This window comes from Epinephelus lanceolatus, chromosome 13 (genome assembly GCF_041903045.1).
Source record: "Epinephelus lanceolatus isolate andai-2023 chromosome 13, ASM4190304v1, whole genome shotgun sequence".
Taxonomy (NCBI): Eukaryota; Metazoa; Chordata; class Actinopteri; order Perciformes; family Serranidae; genus Epinephelus; species Epinephelus lanceolatus.
Genome location: NC_135746.1, coordinates 10,427,692 through 10,449,833, shown reverse-complemented (window position 1 = coordinate 10,449,833; position 22,142 = coordinate 10,427,692). Strand labels below are relative to the sequence as shown.

General features: G+C 41.6%; 1 protein-coding gene across 1 annotated transcript in view; it reads right to left on the bottom strand.

Moving 5' to 3' along the window:
* Positions 1-65: 65 nt before the first annotated feature.
* Positions 66-22,142, bottom strand: part of LOC117271091 (endothelin-2) — a 34,140-nt gene continuing 12,063 nt past the window's right edge. Inside the window, exons 2-4 of the mRNA XM_033649189.2 lie at positions 14,835-14,997; positions 4,082-4,201; positions 66-3,710 (exon numbers count right to left, since the gene is read on the bottom strand). Of these exons, the coding sequence (XP_033505080.1) occupies positions 3,608-3,710; positions 4,082-4,201; positions 14,835-14,997 (386 nt within the window). The 3' untranslated portion in view covers positions 66-3,607. The remainder of the gene's footprint in view (positions 3,711-4,081; positions 4,202-14,834; positions 14,998-22,142) is intronic.

The window sequence follows — 22,142 nt, the reverse complement described above, 5'->3', positions numbered from 1 at the left end:
ATAAAATAAAACTGTTGTCAGGTTGTACGCCGGACCGGACCAGGAAAACCGGAAATTGACCCAACTCTACAGGGCACATTTAGATTAAACACATCAGTCAACATCAGGTAATTTTGTTTTTTAAATTGTGTGGAAACAAACACAGATAAGATGGCTTATAGTTTAATTTGCCCGCCTGTTTGTCTTCAATAAATGTTGCACTAAAGCAAAATGTGAATGCTGTCACAATGACGTAATGACCCGTCCTTCTTGAAAGTTTCCTTGTGTTGAGGCAGAACTCTTCACAACATGTCAGACCCACACAATCTGTTTAAATCACAACAATCAGACATTTCAGTATTCAGTGGTTGTTTTTAATGTGTTTAAGTAATTTAAAAATCTTTAACAAAATAAATATCCTGCAACAAAATAATCAACATGTGTACATATATGAAGCTATACAGTTTTTAAAAAGCTGGTGTCAGAACATTTTTTAAAAGCTCTTTAACAGATGGACAAAATGAAACCAAGAGTTCTGCTCCACAACTCACATTCTAACACTGGATTTGATTATTAATATTAACATGATGTTATAAATGTTTTTATATGTCAGGACAGAGCGAGCTGCTGTGTGATGTGTTTTTAATGTCGTCATATAAATATATAAATCCTGTAGATGTTTCACTGCTTCGTTTCTGGAACAAAACTCTCTGAATGTTTCACTATAAATGACATCACTGACGTGTCTGAGCGTGAGGAGGTTCAGATAACGGCCTTTGTCAAAGTTCATTGTTCTCCATTGTCGTGTGAATGAAGGTGAAACATGTCGGCTTGATCATCGTGTCTGTTTGTCACTCAGTCCGTTTCCATGGAAACAGTGAAGCGGAGCCACAGTTACAGCTGGACGAGGACGTTTAACTGGACTACTGTCCTCGTCCCAGTATACAAGCACGGGAGGGGAATCCATTTATTGACCCAAGTATGTGCGACTCCTCTACGATAGGTGGAGATACGCCCCCTTTCAGCTTGTTAGTATTGGACCTTTTTCCTGTTGACCTATTACGTCACAGACCAAACAATGGACAAACAAGTTAGCTACGGTTAGCTAGCAGCTAACTGCTACCATGGAGGACAACTTTACAGCTCTGTACATTTGGTCCATCAAAAAAGTCACGGCTCTGGATGTAGATTACACCATGTTGTTACCGGCTTCTTCTTCTCTTACACATTTAATGCTATTGGACTTCTGGGTCAAAGCCCGGGGCGGAAACTGTGAAAAATGCTCAGAGCGCCTCGGCCAGTTTGGGTCTGATTGACTGGATACATGCAGGAGTCACATGATCTGGGTGTGTTAGTCCCACTGTGACAAATTCACTTTAGGACCATTTCACTCACACTAAACTAATGTTAACAGGGATTTTAAAAGGACAGTCGGAAACAATAAATGGATTTCCTCTGACATCACCTGAACGTGCTGAGTGAGTGACTCTGAGCGTGTGGATTTAAAACGACAGCCTGATGAAACGAGGCCTCACAGAGTGTGACCACAGGAGGAGGCGTTTTAAATCCTTAAACATCCTCGTCTTCATCCTGCTGAGGAGAAACTGAGTCTCTCTCAGGTCACTGTGACCTCTGACCTCTGTGAAGACCACCTGAATCTGTGGATGATGATCAAACGTCATGTTAATGTCAGCTGATGATACTCTGTTCAGAGAACAGCAGGGCAGGTTTGTAATGAGGACGTTCACTGAGGAGACTTTTTCATTTTATTCACGTTGTTTGTGGTTCTCCCCGAAAATTAAATTAAATACTTAATAAATATACACTGTTTTTGAACTGGAGGTATTTAGGTTTAACTTAAAAGGGAGAAAAGGCCACATGACTTTTTTGGGTGACTGAACTGATTTGGATTTGTTCTGTTTGAGTTCTGTTATAATCTTAATTAATAAAATAAAATGGGAACTGTGAAGAGAAGCTGTGATGTCGCCTGGTGTTCTGCCTCCACTGAGCTGGTCACACTGGGCAGCTGAGTCAATTCGTATTCTTGTGTAAATAAAATAAATTCTTTTAGATTCTCTACAACACATTTTCTTCACAAACTTTAAAACTGAGATATATTAAAGCTAGAGACAATTCCTATCACATTATACTCGTCACAATAATAGCTTATTCTTTGTCAGAGAGTCAAATCTGACAACGACAGAGTTGATGAGCCACTGTGTGAATATTTATAATATACACATAAAGAAATCTGAGATATTGAGAATGAAGTTTTGCTTTGTGAAATTTTGTATGAAAATTAAAACTATTTTATAACTTTTTCTTGTAAGACTGTCACTTTACACACATTAAATATATATATATATATATATATATATTTTTAAATTAATTTTAGTATCATAATTTTAACTTTGTTTTTTAATATTAGGACTTTTTGCTAAAATAACTTCCTGCTTTTTTGTGGCCCAAACACTCAGTCGTGGTCTTTACTTTGGCTTTCTGACAGCCCCCTCTCTTGAATATTAAATGTCAGATTTATATATATATTATATATATATATATATATATATATATATATATATATATATATATATTTGGATTGAACAGGGGTCACAGACAGGAATACGGCGGAGACTCATAGTGCTCTGCGGCTTACCGGCAACAGAGAAGTCCGACTCCAGGTCCAGTAATTTCGCGGCACACAGGTATGTGGCGTATCAGAGGAGAAATGAGCCGTTCACATTTCTCTCTTTGTGGCAGGTAACGGTCCACAAACCTCACCGCACTTAAGGACTGTTCTTTACTTATGGAGGGACTGTTCTTTACTTATGGAGGGACTGTTCTTTACTTGTCAGGGGGGCGGGGGGCGTCGAGGGATGGTTCGCCCAGGGCGTAAAACTAGCCAGGACCGCCTCTGTGTATATATATATATATTTTAAACTCTGCCTGTGAATAGTTTTCTGTTTCACTCAGACATAGTGCGGCTGTCCTGCTGTTCACACCTGATAAAGGGTCGGGGTGCTGAAGCAGATTTTGTCTTCCAGTCAAAAAACAAAAACAAAAAATGGCCCATATTTTTCCATGAAGACAAAAAAATCTAATGGAAAAAAACTGGCTCGTTTTCGTTTTGGTGTAATTTCCATTTTCCAGTTTTCCCTCTTGAATTAAAGACCAGATTTGAATCAACACAGAGGGTGACAACTGTGTGAGAACTTTACTGTCAAAAGAACGAGGCACCAATATTCTTCTGTACACTTCAGCACTTGGACCAAACAGAGCGGTCACAGTGGAGATGTGAGGTTTTCAGCCTTCACTGACAAACAGACTGTGTCGACTCGAGAAAGAATTTAAGATTTAAAATAACCAAAGGGCAGTAAACGTGTGAGTGTTTCTCTGCGAGGCTGAAATATGTTCCAGCTCTCAGAGCTATAAATCATCTGAGATCAGCACAGAGGTCACAGGTTCATCAGCTGAGGGTTAAAAAGATGAGGTGCTCAGAGGTCAGCGCTCCTGTCTCAATACATCACCGTCATTACATAAACACACACACTTACACACACTCACACACACATGCTGTACAAACTGGATCTGTTATTTCTGATGAAGGGGAGAGGACTCGTGTTTCTGCTCAGGTTTGATGTTTGAGTGCATGTCGGCTCCTTTTCTCCCACAATGCAGCTCTGTATCTCTCCAGTCGTTTGTCAGTCTTCTTCACTGCAGTGTTTTCTCCTCTGAGGAACAAAATCAGAAACAGTTTGAGTATAAAATAAAATAAAATAAAATAAAAATGAATGAGCATGACTCTTTGCTCATGTGAGTACATCCTGGTCTGAAACAAGTCATGATGTCACCTGTGTGGTCTCTCCAGTTACATATTTTCAGTGTCAACAGTTTCACGACAAATTTCGACTTTCTCGATTTGCTAAATGAATTGACAAACATCACGTGTGTGTGATTCATGGTACAATTAAAACAGGATAAAAATGACTGTCTCTCCCAACCATGACATAAGGTCACATGGGGGACAGAGGAAGGGGAGGGACTTCACCTCTCTGTGTATGTGTGTGTGTGTGTGTGTGTGTGTGTGTGTGTGTGTCCTCACTCTGTTTGCGTCTGAGCAGAGCAGAAGCTCACACACTCAGCGTCCTGTGTGTGTGTGCAGAGGCAGCGGCCGAGTTCCCTCCTCAGTCGGACAGAACCAAATCCATAAGGAACCACGTGGCTGAAAAACAGAAGAGCCAGTGTTCAACATTCATACGCAGCGTCATCAGGCAGGTCTCAAATATAAACTAAAGTAAAACATAACTGAGGAGATTTAACCACTGCAGAAGAAGAGGAGATTCAAAGAGTCACAACTAAAAACTCAAATGATGGAAATATGACTTCTGTTTGTTTCCCATATTAATAATTCTTCATCGCTCCACACATCTCGGTTTCAGCATCATCATTTATTTTCTCTCAGTCTGTTTCTGTTTTGCTTTCAACAATACAACTTTTCCACCTCAGCCAAGCTCAAAAAACCTTCTGCCATATTTTAAGGATTTTGTTTTTTTTTAATTTTGGCATTCCCACTCAGGTTTTTGGAACGAACAGTAACCCTTCAGACATGGTACCTAGACCCTCAGACTGTTCAGACAGTCCTCTTAAACGTGGGCGGGTTTGTTGTCACTCACTGCTCCGTCCAGCACTCACTGTATTTCCTCCTGTATCAGTCTGCACCTGGTTTATTGTCCACAGAACGAGACTGCACGCCGACATGTTCAGAACAAAATAGAACAGGCCGCAGTGAGAGTCTCTCTCCATGGGATATTTAAAAATAGCAGCTTTGTGCATTTAGACTAAAAACTAAAGTGATGGTCATAGTTGTCACAGTGAAATTTAAGGTGTGCTGATGGATTCACGTCATCAACTCATGCATTGAGTAACATTACAACGTTCCACCTTAAAAGTTGCCGGCGGTCGGCCCAGTGAATGAAGTTATTTTTTTCTCGTTCATTTTATAGTTGTAGTTTACTGATGTATGAACAGAGGTTACATAAAACCAGAGTGACCGTCCTCTATTGACCAATCAGACTGCAGTGTTCACAGCTCTACCTTTTAGTACCAGATCTGTGTGCTAGGTACCCCAACAGAGGGTAAGGAACGGTTCTGTTGGTACCATCCACAACTTTTTACTGTGGGAACAGAAAAAGCGTACTGAACTGAACTGAACTGAACTCAACTCAACTGCTCGGTGGAAACGGGGCTTAACGTAGCTTGAATAAGTCCAGCAGCACTGCGGAGGCGTAACTCATGGAGCTCCAGGTCAGTAGTTCAGATCACTCGGGTTTATTTCTCTCTGTGTTGACACACAGTGAAAACTGAAAGAGTAGCTCCCTGACCCTCTGACATGTTATTAAAATTAATAAAATGAAATGAAGATTAATAGAGTGTAGAAAGTAAAACAGAATGTTTGAGAGAGTGAGCAGACAGAAGGAGGAGGAGGAGGAGGAGCAGAGTAAGGCTGTGAGATCAGAGGGTCACAGTTTATCACTGACCACAGAGTGGAAACGAGATCCAGATGTGTTACTGTAAAACAGTGTGATCATGTGACAGAGTTTATCCCAACTTGACTCAGAGTCTGTCCCTCAGAGTTCAACTGTGCACAAACACAGACGATGCCTTTACACACAGTGAGGTCACAGATTCATCTTCGGTGTTTTGACACAGCGGCTGCTCTGAAGCCTCGGGTATCTGCTGGCAGGTCTCCTTGTGGTCGAGTTAACCCTCAGCATTAACCCAGAGAAGGATCTCCTCTAACCTGCAGTCGGCTCACAGCCCACACAGCGGTCACACCGGCACCAGATGGATCAGCAGTGGTGTGATTCACTGCAGCTTAAAGCTCTAAAACAAAAACCACTGAAAGCAAAAACACCAAACTGTTCCTCCAACAGTTGTGGGAGATACCAGTGTGAATGCAGGAGTTCACTCTCATGCTCAGTCAAATTGGGAACTGGGGAATTTGGAGGCCAGGTCAATGCCTTGAGCTCTTTGTCATGTTCCTTGGTGTAAATATTCTGTGTGCGAAGCATCCACGTTTCCCCAAAATCTGTACAGCAGGAGCTAAAAGGTTATGTAAGTCATTAACATTTCTACAGGGAGAGCAGCAGTGGCTGGTATGAAAAGGATAAAGGCTGGAGATATTAGTAGGTAGTTTACTTAATAATGCCTCAGCAGTAAGATCATCCTAAAGATTTATGTAAAATACAATGGTAAGTGTGTGAGCCTGTATTTGTTACACAACGTAACGCAGCATGAATCCAGTTGTTTAAGCAGTTACGAGACTGTGTGCATATAAATCACATCACCACAGTCTAATACAGACAGAGAGGAGTGTTGCACAACTCTTTGTCTGGCCTCTGATTGAAAGCATGTTATAAAATGAACGGCCTGCAGAAACACTGATTTTAAGGTTAACAGCTCTACAGACAAATATTTGTTGTTACATCACAACTTTTTTTGTGTCTTCAGAGCTTATCCGTCAGCTGACTCTGGTCTCAGTATGTGGGAGATCCCCCCTGATATGACTAACACTCGTACAGTGTCATATCGTACATTCTGACTTGGCTGAAACACACCAGAGTCTGGTTCTCATATCAGAGGAGAAACTAACTGACACACAATCACATAAAAACTCAAGTTAACAACAACGTCTGTAGAAAGATCTCCAACCCTGCTAATAAATGAAATAATAACCTTTTTTTTCCTGTTGTTGTTTGGCTCAGAGTTTCTTTGGAGGAATCTGAGAGCCAAATGTTAAGTAAACTGTTTCTGTTTGAGTTCCAGCTCGTCTTTAGTTTGGATCTCAGCCTTGTTGGACGGTTGACATCCAGCCGTGACTGAGAACAAAACTTCACACTGATTTCACTGTTTAGTTTCACACTCTGAGGGTGAAAATGTGCGAAAACAAATCCATCAAATGTAGCTGCAAGCGGCGACCTGTGAGTTCAAGCCCTTTCAGCCAACAGCAGGAAACAGCTTCTGTCGGCCGCAGCAAATGGGTTTACGTCTTCACAACACGGAGCAAAGTCACTTTAGCTTGTTTATTTCTGTCTAAAGGAGATAGACCAATCACAAACTTGTCCCTACCAGCATGTCAATAACAGCACACGAGATCCCGTCACTCGCCCCCTTTTATTTGAAATGAATGAAAGTTGGTCTGTATGTTCAGATGTTGGCACGTGATGTGTCCAGTGAGTTTAATCACAACTGCTCAAAGGAAACTGGAGATATGGCCTATTTCCTGCTAAGCCCCGCCCTTGGTGAGGTTTTTCATCAATGGCAGCCATGTTTGTTTTTTCTGATTGTGCTCATTTATCATAGAACGTTCTATCTTCATCAAAAGATTATGTTTACCAATTTTGGTGATGACAGCATCAAAATTCACTAAGTTCTATTCATTTAACTGCTTTTCAAAAAATTCAAAATGAAGGAAAATCTAGTTGGGTGGAGCTTGATGATTCTTAAGGCTGTTTTGTAGAGCACACTGAGCTGCATGTGTGTGCCAAATTTCAAATCAATCGAACTTACAGTGTGAGTGGTGTTGGCCTTTTAAAGTAAAAGTTTTTGGGTGTTTTATTTCAGCACCACCGGGTGGCTGATTTGGGTCGTATTTCTTGGGAAGCATTTGCACATCATTTCCAGTTTCATGTTTCTGGCTCATTCCAGCAATTCAAGATCTGGCAGAAGACACAAAATAAAAATAATAATAAATCTGAGCAATAACATCAGGGCTGTAACCCTTCAGGCTCGATGCCTAAATAAAACTGTGTGTGAAAATCAGATTTCAGAAATAACATTTACACTCCAAGAGTTTGTTCATTTAACTGGCACATTAAAGCAGCGAGAACCCCTCAGTTTAGTGTTACTTTATATTTCATTGTCGACTAATCCCATAAAAATACCAAGAACGCGTTGGTCCATCTCTCAGTACTTCTCTCTAACTACTTGACTGATTAATCCACATTTGGTGCTCTAGTGAGTATTTGTGTCAGCAGGACGGAGTGTGTGGGAGTGAGTCAGAATAAACTACAGTGTGTGTTCATGGTGATGCAGGAACATGTCACTCGGTGACACGGTGCGACTCCATGATGTGTTTTTGACAGCAGATATATCCGGCTGTGATTTGGTTTGAGTCTGACCATGAAGAGAAATCTAGAATATCTGTATTTTCTCACCACACTGGCACATGTTAACCAGTTCAACATGTCAGACTGAACGCTGTTTCAGCAGGATGTGCTGCAGCAGAAAACGTCCCTGGTGCCTTCAGGGTTTAGTGGTATAGTTAGTGACGGTGGGCACTGCCAGTGCTGTTTAAAAACGTCTTTATGATGAAGGCGGGAAGATTGCTTTCAACCACACCGCTATGTTTAGACTAAACTAACAATCTTAGTGAGAAGGTCCCACCGCTGCAGGAGCTGTTTTTGGCTCATCTCTGGAAGCTATTTCGGTGACACCTCTCTTTTTCTCCCCCGCAACTTAATTAATTTCGAATGTGACTTATCGGCATGAAAAACACACACCTTCAGTTCAGTTTGGCGTTCAGCATTACAGTGAACATTTGGTGAGTGATAAGCACACGAGGAGCTGTAAAAACACATCACATCCAATTTACAGCTGAAATAAAGTCATTTTCACTGACATTGTTATCATCAGGGGTACATGTTCTCCTTCACATGACAGATACAATATAAACCACCATATTTTTACGTATCAATCAGCAGACTATCAGTAAATTCACTGATCTGAGCGACGTGGGAGCCGACTGTGAGGGGTTAACCATCTGTGGTGGTTTCAGACTCTGCGGTCTCCTTGGTGGCTTTGCCTAAAAGGGTTAAAGCGGGCTATTTCGAAACAGCAAGGAAACATGGCAGAAATTACCCGTCGTTAGGAAAGGTGCTCTTTCTTATTAGTTCCACCACATCTAACTACTTACTCATTGCTTGTGCACACTGAACTAAAATGAAGTTAATTGCTACCAATTGTGAAGAGAGTCTGGTTCCTATTTGAGGCTGAGCAATTTATAAAATATGAACAGCTGGAGAAGAAAAATGAAGTTTCTGAGTTCATGAAATGATGCTGAGACAAATTACACTATTTTCAGTCAGTGTTCCTGTGATTATTTCTAACAAAGCAGCCACTTCATGAAATCTATTACAGTGTTGGCTAGAACATAACCTGCACCATCATTTTCAGTGAACCTAGAAAAAGAGGAGATTCTTAGTTTTCTAATGATGCCAAGTATCAGTTTTTGTATTTCAAAATGTTATCAACATGGGTAACATTATGAAAAGACCGTCACCGAGCCAAGACTGTAAGAAAAAAGGCTTTCAAAGACCAGAAAGCCACGTGATGGTGAGCGCACGCTGCACAGGGACACTTTTATTTTGTGGCTGGCAAGGTAACAAAAATGAGAAAGACAAGAAAATTTGTTTATGTCAGAAGAACTGCGGTCCGTTCAACAAACCAAGTTAGTACACACAGTTAGTGATGGACTTCATGACAAAATTCACGACTGGATTAAATTTATGAAAAACATTTGGATTCTTTTGATCGGTGGACACTTACAAACTAAAGAAGTATAAATATTCGAGGGATGGACACATATTCAAACTTCTGCTACTATGGCTACTTTAGAAGTGGGGAGTCACCACTTTTTTGTCCATCTGTCTTGTTTAATGTTGCGCTAAATCTGATTTAGTTATACTTTAATACTCATGGTTTCCATAAAATTAACTGAACGATTGAATTTTGGAGAATCTACCCAGGCTAACGATGTGTAGCATGTCCATATTGACAAAAGTTTAAACATTTAAAGTTATATTTTAATAGGCAATGCTAAGCTGGTTAGGATTAACGTTAGCTCAGTAGAACCTGGTGAATTTGAAGAGGTTTACATATGAAAGCAAAGACTCTGTTTACTTGAGATCACATCATGTGACAGAACGTCATGATGAGGAAGTCAACTAGAAAATAACCTGACTGCTTCTGAGAGTGTGTGAGTGATAAACAAGTGGGGTTTATATTCAGGTTTCACGTTTACAGGAGAAAAAAAGATCACAGATGAGGACTGTAACTGATGATGTAAATGTTTAACTGTGATGAAGCCAGAAGGTGAATCTTTATCTGTAGTCTGGGGGAAATTAATGTTCTACATCAATAAAACGGAAACACTTTCAGACTAAGAAGTTTTAATGTACCAAGTCACGTCCAATTAAAGCTCAAATGATGCTTTCTGCATCGCATGGACCAGGGTAATCTTTTTTTTTTAAGATATTGTTTTTTGGGCATTTTTTGCCTTTAATGGACAGGACAGTTAAGTGTGAAAGGGGGAGAGAGAGAGGGGATGACATGCAGCAAAGGGCCACAGGCTGGATTCGAACCCGGGCCGCTGCGGCAACCGCCTTGTACATGGGGCGCCTGCTCTATCCCCTAAGCCACCGACGCCCCTGGACCAGTGTAATCTGAACAGAACAGTATCTGCGTCCATTCAGGAGTCTAAACTTCCTTTAAAAAGACTAAACAAATATGAAACTGTGGAGAACAGACGGCCTCCAGATGGTTTAAAGAGGACGCATCATGGAATCATCAAGGATCCTAAAACTCATCTTGATGTTTGAAACGTAAATATTTTGTTTTTATCCTGATGAAGTTTGACAAGAATGCTGTCCAACACTAGGAATGTTTTGACCTGAAGATTGCCTCCGTCCTCCAGACACTTTGTTAACAGGTGAAGTTTTGCCACATTCAAACAATAAGATCCTTTAAATGAGACAAACTTGGGTTTGAAATGTAGATGCTGCAGGATGAGGCAGGTGTTAACAGATATTAACTAGTTTGTCCATCTTCCTGACATGATGAGTTTCAGAATACATGTTTGGAAGTGAAGGAGTTAATGTTTCATGCATTAATACCTATGTTTAAATGAAACGGTGACCAGCAGACGTCTTTGTGGTGTTACATCAGTCTCATTCTGACATCTTGTTTCACAGCTTCTTGCTCTGATGGCTCCTGTTTTACATTATGTTGAACATAAATCACAGCTGAAGGGGAGCAGTGTATAATTCAGGGTGGTTTGACGTGTTGCCTCGAGTGTTCTGTGTTCACAACATGCTCTTCAAACTGTAATTTAGAGGAGACGTGCACACTGTGAGACCAACTGTGTGTTTTTATTTTATGTCTTAGAGACCAAATATAAAGAAACCAAAGGTGATGTGTCTGCCTCACTGTATGGCTCAATTGGATTCAATCTTCTTTTAAAACAATGACATATTATGGTTCTTAAAGTTTAAAAGTCATGGCGTGAATGGGGACATCCATCTAGCCACCTATCTATCTATTTACTATGAGTAGTTACGTAGGTAGAAGATGAACTGATCTCCAGATGACATGATGTTAAATATTTTACACAAGATTACTTTTAAATTCCAATCTTTTGCAGTTTCAAAATAACAAAAAAGGAAAAGTGCCTGAAGCAAAAGCTTGGGCACCCTGCATGGTCAGTGCTCAGTAGCACCCTCTTTAGCAAGTATCACAGTTTCTAAACACTTTTTGTATCCAGTTCAGAGTCTTCCAGTTCTTGTTTGGAGGATTTTCAACCATTCTTCCTGCAAAAGGCATCTAGCTCTGCGAGATTCTTGGGCCGTCTTCATGCACTGCTCTCTGAGGTCTAGCCACAGATTTTTAATGATGTTAAGGTCGGGGGACTGTGAGGGCCATGGCAAAACCTTCAGCTGGCTCATCTCAAGGTCGTCCATCGTGGATTTGGAGGTGTGTTTAGGATCACTGTCCTGTTGTAGAAGCCATCTTCTCCTCATCTTCGTGCCACTGGCTGCTTCACAAGCCAAAGCATTATCTATCCACCCCCATGTTTAACAGTTTGGTCATTGTGTCCAGAAAGTTCTGTTTTAACTTCATCAATCCACAGGACCTGTTTCCAAAAAGCATCAGGCTTGTTTCAATGTTCCTTTGCAAACCTCTGAGGCTGAATTTTGTGGTGAGGACAAAGGAAAGGTTTTCTTCTGATGGCTCTTCCATGAAGGTCATATTTGTCCAGCTGTGTCTGCACAGTAGAACAGTGCACCATCACTCCAGAGTCTGATAAATCTTCCTGCAGGTCTTTTGCAGTCAAATGGGGGTTTTAATTTGCCTTTCTATGAGCAGCTCTCTCAGAAAGTTTTCTTGGACTTTCAGACTTGAACTTGACCTCCACAGTTCCAGTTAACTGCCATTTCTTAATGACATGACGAACTGAGGAAACAGCTCCTTGAAAACACTTTGCTATCTTCTTATAGTCTTCATCAGGTCTTTTAGTTTTCAGAGTGCTAGGGAGCTGTTTAGAGGAGCCCATAGCTGCTGATTGTTGGGACAAGGTTTCAGGAGTCAGAGTATTTATAAAGTTTTGGAATTTGCATCACCTGGCCTTTCCTAATGATGACTGTGAACGAACCAGAGCCCTGACAAACTCATTAAGGTCTGAGACCCTGGGAAAAGTTGTCTGAGAGCTCAAATGTCTTGGGGTGGCCAAACTTTTGCATGACACTGTATATATACATACACACACACACACACACACACACATATATATATATATATATATATATATATATATATATACAGTACAGGCCAAAAGTTTGGACACACCTTCTCATTCAATGCGTTTTCTTTATTTTCATGACTATTTACATTGTAGATTCTCACTGAAGGCATCAAAACTATGAATGAACACATGTGGAGTTATGTACTTAACAAAAAAAGGTGAAATAACTGAAAACATGTTTTATATTCTAGTTTCTTCAAAATAGCCACCCTTTGCTCTGATTACTGCTTTGCACACTCTTGGCATTCTCTCCATGAGCTTCAAGAGGTGGTCACCTGAAATGGTTTTCCAACAGTCTTGAAGGAGTTCTCAGAGGTGTTTAGCACTTGTTGGCCCCTTTGCCTTCACTCTGCGGTCCAGCTCACCCCAAACCATCTCGATTGGGTTCAGGTCCGGTGACTGTGGAGGCCAGATCATCTGCCGCAGCACTCCATCACTCTCCTTCTTGGTCAAATAGCCCTTACACAGCCTGGAGGTGTGTTTGGGGTCACTGTCCTGTTGAAAAATAAATGATCGTCCAACTAAACGCAAACCGGATGGGATGGCATGTCGCTGCAGGATGCTGTGGTAGCCATGCTGGTTCAGTGTGCCTTCAATTTTGAATAAATCCCCAACAGTGTCACCAGCAAAACACCCCCACACCATCACACCTCCTCCTCCATGCTTCACAGTGGGAACCAGGCATGTGGAATCCATCCGTTCACCTTTTCTGCGTCTCACAAAGACACGGCGGTTGGAACCAAAGATCTCAAATTTGGACTCATCAGACCAAAGCACAGATTTCCACTGGTCTAATGTCCATTCCTTGTGTTTCTTGGCCCAAACAAATCTCTTCTGCTTGTTGCCTCTCCTTAGCAGTGGTTTCCTAGCAGCTATTTGACCATGAAGGCCTGATTCGCGCAGTCTCCTCTTAACAGTTGTTCTAGAGATGGGTCTGCTGCTAGAACTCTGTGTGGCATTCATCTGGTCTCTGAGCTGAGCTGCTGTTAACTTGCGATTTCTGAGGCTGGTGACTCGGATGAACTTATCCTCAGAAGCAGAGGTGACTCTTGGTCTTCCTTTCCTGGGTCAGTCCTCATGTGTGCCAGTTTCGTTGTAGCGCTTGATGGTTTTTGCGACTCCACTTGGGGACACATTTAAAGTTTTTGCAATTTTCTGGACTGACTGACCTTCATTTCTTAAAGTAATGATGGCCACTCGTTTTTCTTTAGTTAGCTGATTGGTTCTTGCCATAATATGAATTTTAACAGTTGTCCAATAGGGCTGTTGACTGTGTGTTAACCTGACTTCTGCACAACACAACTGATGGTCCCAACCCCATTGATAAAGCAAGAAATTCCACTAATTAACCCTGATAAGGCACACCTGTGAAGTGGAAACCATTTCAGGTGACTACCTCTTGAAGCTCATGGAGAGAATGCCAAGAGTGTGCAAAGCAGTAATCAGAGCAAAGGGTGGCTATTTTGAAGAAACTAGAATATAAAACATGTTTTCAGTTATTTCACCTTTTTTTGTTAAGTACATAACTCCACATGTGTTCATTCATAGTTTTGATGCCTTCAGTGAGAATCTACAATGTAAATAGTCATGAAAATAAAGAAAACGCATTGAATGAGAAGGTGTGTCCAAACTTTTGGCCTGTACTGTATATACACACACACATACATATACATATACATACATACATATATATATATACATATATGTGCATGCGCAGCCACACCTGTAAGGTGGATGGATCATCTTGGAAAAGTTGAAGTGCATACACAAGTCAGACCTTTTAACTAAAACTTGTGAAAAATGGGAACAAAAACAAAAGTGTTGGGTTTAAATTTTTGTTCAGTGTATATCCACAGTCATTTTTGACAGTGATACATCTTTATGCCGGTGTTTTAAAAAAATCCTGTTGATCTTTCTGTCTGTAAATCATCTGAATACAATGTGTACTGTATATCCTGGAGAATGTGGATAATATGAACTGTGTTTTAAGTACTGATGATTGATTTTGTTATAAAGTGAACATTTATCTCTACACGTGAGTGCCTCCCGTCCTCTATCAGAAAACCCATCAGCTACTGCTGCAGTGAAATCATCCCTCTGAGGCTTCAGGCTGATTTACTGATCGCTTCTTATCTTTGGTTTGTTTTATTATCATAGCTTAACTGGGTTAAATTCATCACAGCGCTGTGGTGTTCAATTGCTGTGAAAACAAACTCACCTGGGCGTGTTGACCCAGACGATACCGATGTGGCAAAAAAAAATACACTCTTTGTCTTTCTGGTTCTCGCAGGAGCAGCGTTTCTCTCGCCGGTGGGCTGTGTGGGGGAGCTGCACCAGGGGGCCTTCCTCCACTGTGGGGCTAATGACAGAGAAGGTAGAGGCTGGAAAGAACAAGTGGAAGAGGGTGGTTAGAAACTTTATTGCTTGAGTGTAAATTACTATCTATTGATTCTATTTCTGTTATGTCATAATGTTTACACTGACGGAGCATTTGAGAGTTTCTGCAAACCACGGATACTTTACAGTTGATATCATTTAGTGGATATGTTGAAACTTCAGGTTCAACAAAACTGTGGTTAAACATAGGAAGACATAGGAACAAAAATCACTTGGTTATGGCATGGAAAAGATCCTGTTTTGGCCAAAAATTCCCAGTGTTTGGGGCACAATTATGGCTGGAGAAGCCTGCAAGCCTCTATGGAAAAAGGACCAATTTTCATGGCACTATTCCAACCGGGAACACAGTAATGTCTTGGTAAAAAACAACCGCTTTTTGTGGTACTATCTCAGCTCAAAACACAATGATGTCTTGGTAAAAAAAAACCCAACAACTGCTATTTGTGGCACTCGCCCAGCAGGAAACACAGCGAGTCGCCAATAAAAAAACCACTGCTTTTTGTGGTACTTTTCTGGCTCAAAACACAATGGTGTCCTGGTAAAAAACAACTGCTTCTCGTGGCACTATCCTGGCAGGACACGCAGTGATGGGTCACTAAAAACACCAACTTTTAATGGCTATCACCATTCCCTCCACCTTCAGATGACAAAGTCAGATCATGTCCTACATCTCATTGGGAATGCTGTTTTGATAGGCATGAAACATATACATGTGATGTGTTCATGGTACTCGACGTACAATGCCAACATTTTCTTCTAATGACTCGGCTGATTAAAGTGATATTTTGAGCAGTCCCTGCTTGGATCACATGCTTATAAAGAACAGCATAATCTTGAAAGTTAATTCTTGAATTTAGTTTTCATCACCAGTGTTCGTAGTTTTCTTACAAATGTTATTAAGGTACCAAAAACTGCTCTCAAAGACTTCCTTTGAAAAACACAATTCACACTGCTGTTGGGCCATGTAGAGCTCTACCAGAGGGCCCTTTAGGCATGAAGAAAGAAATCCATTATTAAAACCTACATCTGTAGCATCGTTCTCTACTCCACACTACTCTGCTGAGCTCCTGGGACGATGTTGTGTGGTCCAGCTATTTCAGCATAGTGGCCATGGTTGGAACTGCAGGTCACATGACTCCATGCAGCCCATACACATCCTGAAGCAAGACAAACTCTTGTAAAAAATATGGAAACCTACTAAATTTCCTGAAAAACATGGCAACTTGTAGCCAATTAACATTTGCATTATAATATTTTATTTGTTAGTTGGCTGTGTTAGCACTTAGCTAGCATGCTACTTGCTGTGATGATTTGTGTGATTAGTCTATCCTTGCTAGTATCACAGATCTTTGGACGGCATTGTCGGTCGGTTCACCACTCTGTTCCAGAAACATCTCAACAACTATTAGATGAACTACCTTCAGATGTGATTCAGACGTTCAAGTTCCCCTCGGGATAAATAGGAATCAATTAAGAGCGCCCTGTTTAAGGTTACTAATGACCTTTACATGGCTGCTGGTGATGGCATGTTCCTGGACTTTAGCACAGCCTTTGACACAATCGCTCGCAGCATCCTGTTGGACAGAGTCCCTGGGTGGGGATATCTGGTACAGCCCTCGAATGGTTTTCATCTGATCTGTCAAACTGGAGTCTCTGTGTCTTGGCATGGTGTGCCCCAGGGCTCAGCTTTGGGACCAGTTTTGATTTTCTTACGCACGCTCCTCCTCGGGAACATTATTCATAGACCTGGTGTCTCTTTTCATTTTTACACTGACGGTCCGCACCTGCCTCTTGGACTGCCAGATCCTGGAATGATGAGTTCACTTAAGGACTGAGTTTGTGAGGTCAAAAGCTGAATGCCAGAAAAATTTGTTTAGCTGAACTCAAACAAGACAGCACATGGCAAAACAAATTCTGCCTTTGGGTCATATTGAGTCTGTTTCCAGGAATCCTGGCACCTGGCCTAACAGGAATTTAGGTTTTGAGCAGCACACCACAATAATGAACAAAGTCATCTCATATACTACGTCACTTTAGAAACATATGAAACATACAAATGTACGCACAGTACCAACATGTTCTTCTGGAGACTGAGCTGTGATTTTATGTCTCTTCTGTTCTATTTTGCTGCCTTCTTAAGCACTTTATAACACGGATTTTGAAAAGTGCTCCATGAGTAAAAGTTATGATTCTTTCATTATCATAATTACTATATAACTTTAATGACCCTCTGACATTTCTGACATCATCAGGTCAACATTTTCATGTATCCAGTACTTTGGTTTATGACAAAATACCTACAGAACTTAGAAGTTCATCAGCCTCAGCTGAACTTTGTTTACTGATTATTAGCCAACGTTAGCATGCTAACACACTAAACCAAGATGGTGAACTTGGTAAACACTACACCTGTTATACATTAGCATGTTAGCATTTTCACTGTAAGTATGTTAGCATGCTGATGTTTGTATTTAGCTGACAGCAATGCTGTGCCTTTACTACAGCCTCACAGAGTTATTAGCAGAGCTTACTATTACTCTACCCTCACCCTCACTGAAGGAAGAGTAATGTGACGGTAGAATGGAGCATGAGATGGATCAGCTGTTTGAAGCAGCGTCTGCAGTGATGCTGGCGCTGTGCCGGACTGTCGTAGTGAAGAGGGAGCTGAGCCAGAAGGCGAATGGATTTACTGGTCCATCTACATCCCACCCCTCACCTATGGTCATGAGCTCTGGGTAGTGACTGCAAGAATGAGATCGCTGATACAAGCGTGTGAAATGAGTTTCCTCTGTAGGGTGTCTGGGCTCAGCCTAAGAGATAGGGGGAGGAGTCAGACATCTGGAGGGAGCTCAGAGTAGAGCCGCTGCTAAATTGCGTTGGAAGGGACCAGTTGAGGTGGTCTGGGCATCTGATCAGGATCCTCCTGGGTGCCTCCTGTTAGAGGTGTTTTGGACACATCCAACTGGTAGGAGGCCCCAGGGCAGACCAAGAACATGCTGGAGGGATTATATATCTCGTCTGGTCTAGGAACACCTCTGGATCCTCCAGGAGGAGCTGGAAAGTGTTACTGAGGAGAGGGACGAGAGAGACCTGACCTCAGATAAGAGGTTGAAAATGGATGGATGGATGAAAGGACTATTACTCTCAGTGTTGTTGAGGTATCTTATCATGAGCAAATGAAAAATCTGACCTTTAGAGGATGACCAAAGTCATCCTGATTCAGCCTGTAGGAACCACAAATAATTCAACCAGATTTTATTCAGTATTTGTTGAATATTTTGACTCTGAATCAACGTGTTGGTTTTCACTGGCATCCTGACGACTCGTCATTTACTGAGGAACAATAGGACAAAGTGTGGAAAACTCTCAGTCCTGGGATGGAAGTTACATCATCTATTCAAAGTCTCAGCCACAGGACTCCGGAAATGTTTTGGCACCTCAGCGGCTTTTCCTACTTCACAACCACAGCATGAGAAAAAATGTAACACCTGAACACACACACACACACACACACACACACACACACACACACACAGCCCGTAAAGCCCACAGAGCCCACAGACAGCCTTTGATCCTGCTCTCAGTGCACACTGGGAATGTTGCGTCTAAGGAGAGATTTACATGACTTACACACAGGCACACAATAACACCTCTTCTCACCATAAATGGTATCGGTCTATTCTTTACATCGCTGCATCCCAGACAATCAAATACCTGAGGTTTATATCCATGTTACATCTCCAGAGGAACTGTTATTCGTCCAAGATGTTTTCATAACAACTTTCCCCATCAGTGGAACCCAAACTGCAACCTCAAAAACATGGCACAGATAACTGTTTCCTGTAATGTCCATTTGAGGTCGGCTCCAAGAGCGAGTCAGTCCTGCTAATTTCATCATTCTCTACATCTGTACAGAGGGTGAATTGTTAAATAACTCACCTGGTTATATTTTATTAAGGCTTTAAGTTACACATAATTAACGGCGGGCCGCTTTGAGTGACAGGCTGTCTGCAGATAATGTCCTCGGCTTCTCAGTCAGATCCACCCGTTTTCATTCCAAAGTCATCAGATACTGCTGCTATGTCAGTGTTGGACACCTGAAGTCAAAAGCCACTGTTTGGAGCAGTATGATACACTGCCATTTAAAAATTTTCATGGCTTAAATTTGGGCATAATTAAGTGAGCAGCTGCTTCGAGTGACCGGTGGTTGTCGTCCTTTGACAACTTTGATTTGGTCATGTAACCATGGCGTAATCCCAGATTAACAAGGTGTAGCCATAGCTGTCACTATTTCAGTATGTTTTCAGTTCTTAAAAATTACCTTTATTACTGTTTTGGTCATCTAAAAAAAAAATCTTGTTCAGCGTTTGGCTGTACTTAAAAAACATCTAAGGTCAAGTGTTCAGTTTTTCAGGTAAGTAAAATTTGTCTAAAGGCTTTAAGCCTGTGTTTTGTTAGAAAAATTAGCATTAGCATCATCACAGTTAACCATAGTTGTAAATACAGCACCTAGCGTTACGGTAGTGAATTTGCATTTCCTAGGATAGCCAAGGCACGACCTGCCCCATTCTGCCTTACCCTGCCTGTGATTGGCTTCCCTGACCTGAATCAATCCACTTCTTTTGCCTCCACCTTACCAACCCAACCAATGAAGCCAACGAGTACTTGCCAATCTGAGGGAGAATAGTGCCATCCTTTTGCCTCCTTTTGCCAACCTAGGAATGCAAATTTGCAGCAAGCTTAATCCTACTGTCCATATATGGTCACTTCTGGCTCCAAAAACCCATGATGGGGACGGCGAAACTACCAGACTCGAGGCTTCAAAATGGGAATCCACAAAGCAATGACTGACGTCACTGTCACTATTTTACACAGGATCTGGACAATTAAGGTGTTTGTCTTTTTGCTTTCAACATTATCTAAAGTGTATCAGCTATGATTGATCAATCAGAAACATCCAAAGCAACCACAAAGTAAGAGGTCAAGAGTCTGAGGGTACTGTTATAAATGGAGTACACTCTCTGATGAAGACCACAGAAGGAGATTTAAAATTATTTTGTCAGTCGACTTGGTTATGTTTAGGTAATGTCAGCGTTTAGCTCTTAGCACTGCTGTGTCTCAGTACAGCTTCACAGAGCTGCTAGCATGTGTGCATACTGTATGCACCACGTAAGATTGGTTTGGGTCAGGGTAAGAAGGTCAGGGTAAGACAAACATTGCCATTCACACCTATGTCCATCATTGGTGTCCAGCTGATCACTTGCGGTCGGATTCTGTTGCTGCTTACATCACTTAGACGGTCATAGGGCCCCTCGCACAATTAATATGTCCACACTCTTCCTAGCATGCTTGCTAGTCAAGTTAGTGGTTGGAGATATCACTGTCAGCAGATTTCTACACGTCTCCTTCCACAGGGCAAAATGATAGACAGTCACACTACACTTTGTCCAACTCTTGATAAAACGGTTAAGTTACAGAGGATTAGTGCACTGTCACCAAAACAACCACCATGTCCTGCATTGATGACGTAATCCTTGTTGGAGACACATCAGACAGATTAAGTTTTACAATACAAAAGACACATGGTGAAATGCGTCCCAGACCACCTCAGCCAGTGGTCTGGCTGATCACAATATGTCTTGGTGGTTGTTTACATTGGCGCAATGGACTTGTGATCGATCGCCAGATGCATGTTCATACCTGATAAACAGGCTGTTAAGAGTCTTTCTGTGGCTCAGCCTAGATGTCTACTTGCATCTATTGTTGTGAGGTAGTTTCAGGTACAGGTGAGGCTTCAGTGTTCCCCTGCACCTGTTTGATCCAGTGCCAGACAGACGAATCTGTCAGCACAGCAGCTCGCCGTTAGACACGCATCACTACTGTATCATAAAGAACAAGATCATGAGAGGGGATAATGGAGCTACTGTTCTGGTCTTCATTGTAGCATCCAAACTTCTCAGTCTCTATTTTACATGACTGTTTCTTTGACCCTGGTTCTCCTCGATTTCTTAAACATGCCAACATTCTTTGCATTTCTTTTCTGTTTTTCTCATTAAGGTAGGAGAAAACAGCGAGTCCCCACAGACCCCCCTGTTAAAATGTAGAAATAAACATGTTTACAGCCTGGTACAAAAACAGTTCTGGTCTCTGTAGCTAATTTCAACATTAATGACAACTGTACAGGGGCTGAATTTATGTATAATTCACCTGTTTACATTTTATTAAGGCTCAAAGTTACGCATAATTAAGGACAGGGCCTCTTTGAGTGAGAGACTGTCTGCTGATAGTGTCCTTCTCAGTCAGATCAGCCCGTTTTCGTTCCTAAGTTGTCAAATACCCCTGCTCTATCAGCATATCAGCATCAGACACCTGATGCCAAAAGCCACCTTTCATGGCGGTATAATATGCTGGCAGGCGGTGTCAGTTTGTAAGACAGCTAGATGGAACCTTCTGTGGTGTTAAGATAAGTTAAATGGCACCTGTCTTGGCATCATGGTACGCGTGTGGGAAGCGTAATTCAGTTCATAACACGGCTGGACAGCACCTGTCATGGCAGTATGATGCACCAGTAGACGGTGTGAGGTTGAAATGCTGCTGGTAACAATGTATTATAAGTAGCTGGAAAGTCCCTGTACAGTGGGCAGGAGGGGAGGCGGCTGAGTCCAGCAAACCTCAGACTTTCACCCAGGAGCTCAGTGCTTGCTTCCCGTTTCTCAACCTAACTACGTGCTTCTGTTGATGACGGCATTGGTTGCGACATACAGGATTTTTTTTTTAAGGATTTGGCACAACTGTCCACTTGAACTCCAAAAGGAACTGGCGATTTTGGGCAATGAACTGATTAGAATTTGGTAGTCGAAGGTCAAAGGTCAGTGTGACCTTGCAAAACATGTTTTTGGCCAAAATGGAAGAATCCATATGCTAATTATGACTCATTTTCACACAAATGTCCAACAGGATAAAATAATGAAGTGATGACATTTTATATCCAAAAAGTCAAAGGTCAGCTTGACTGTGACATCATCATGTTTTAACGTCATATCTCAGGAACAGAAGGGGAGACATTTGGTCAGATACTGAATTGGTGACTCTAATCCTGAAACTGTGCTGATTGTATAGATCTTCTGTG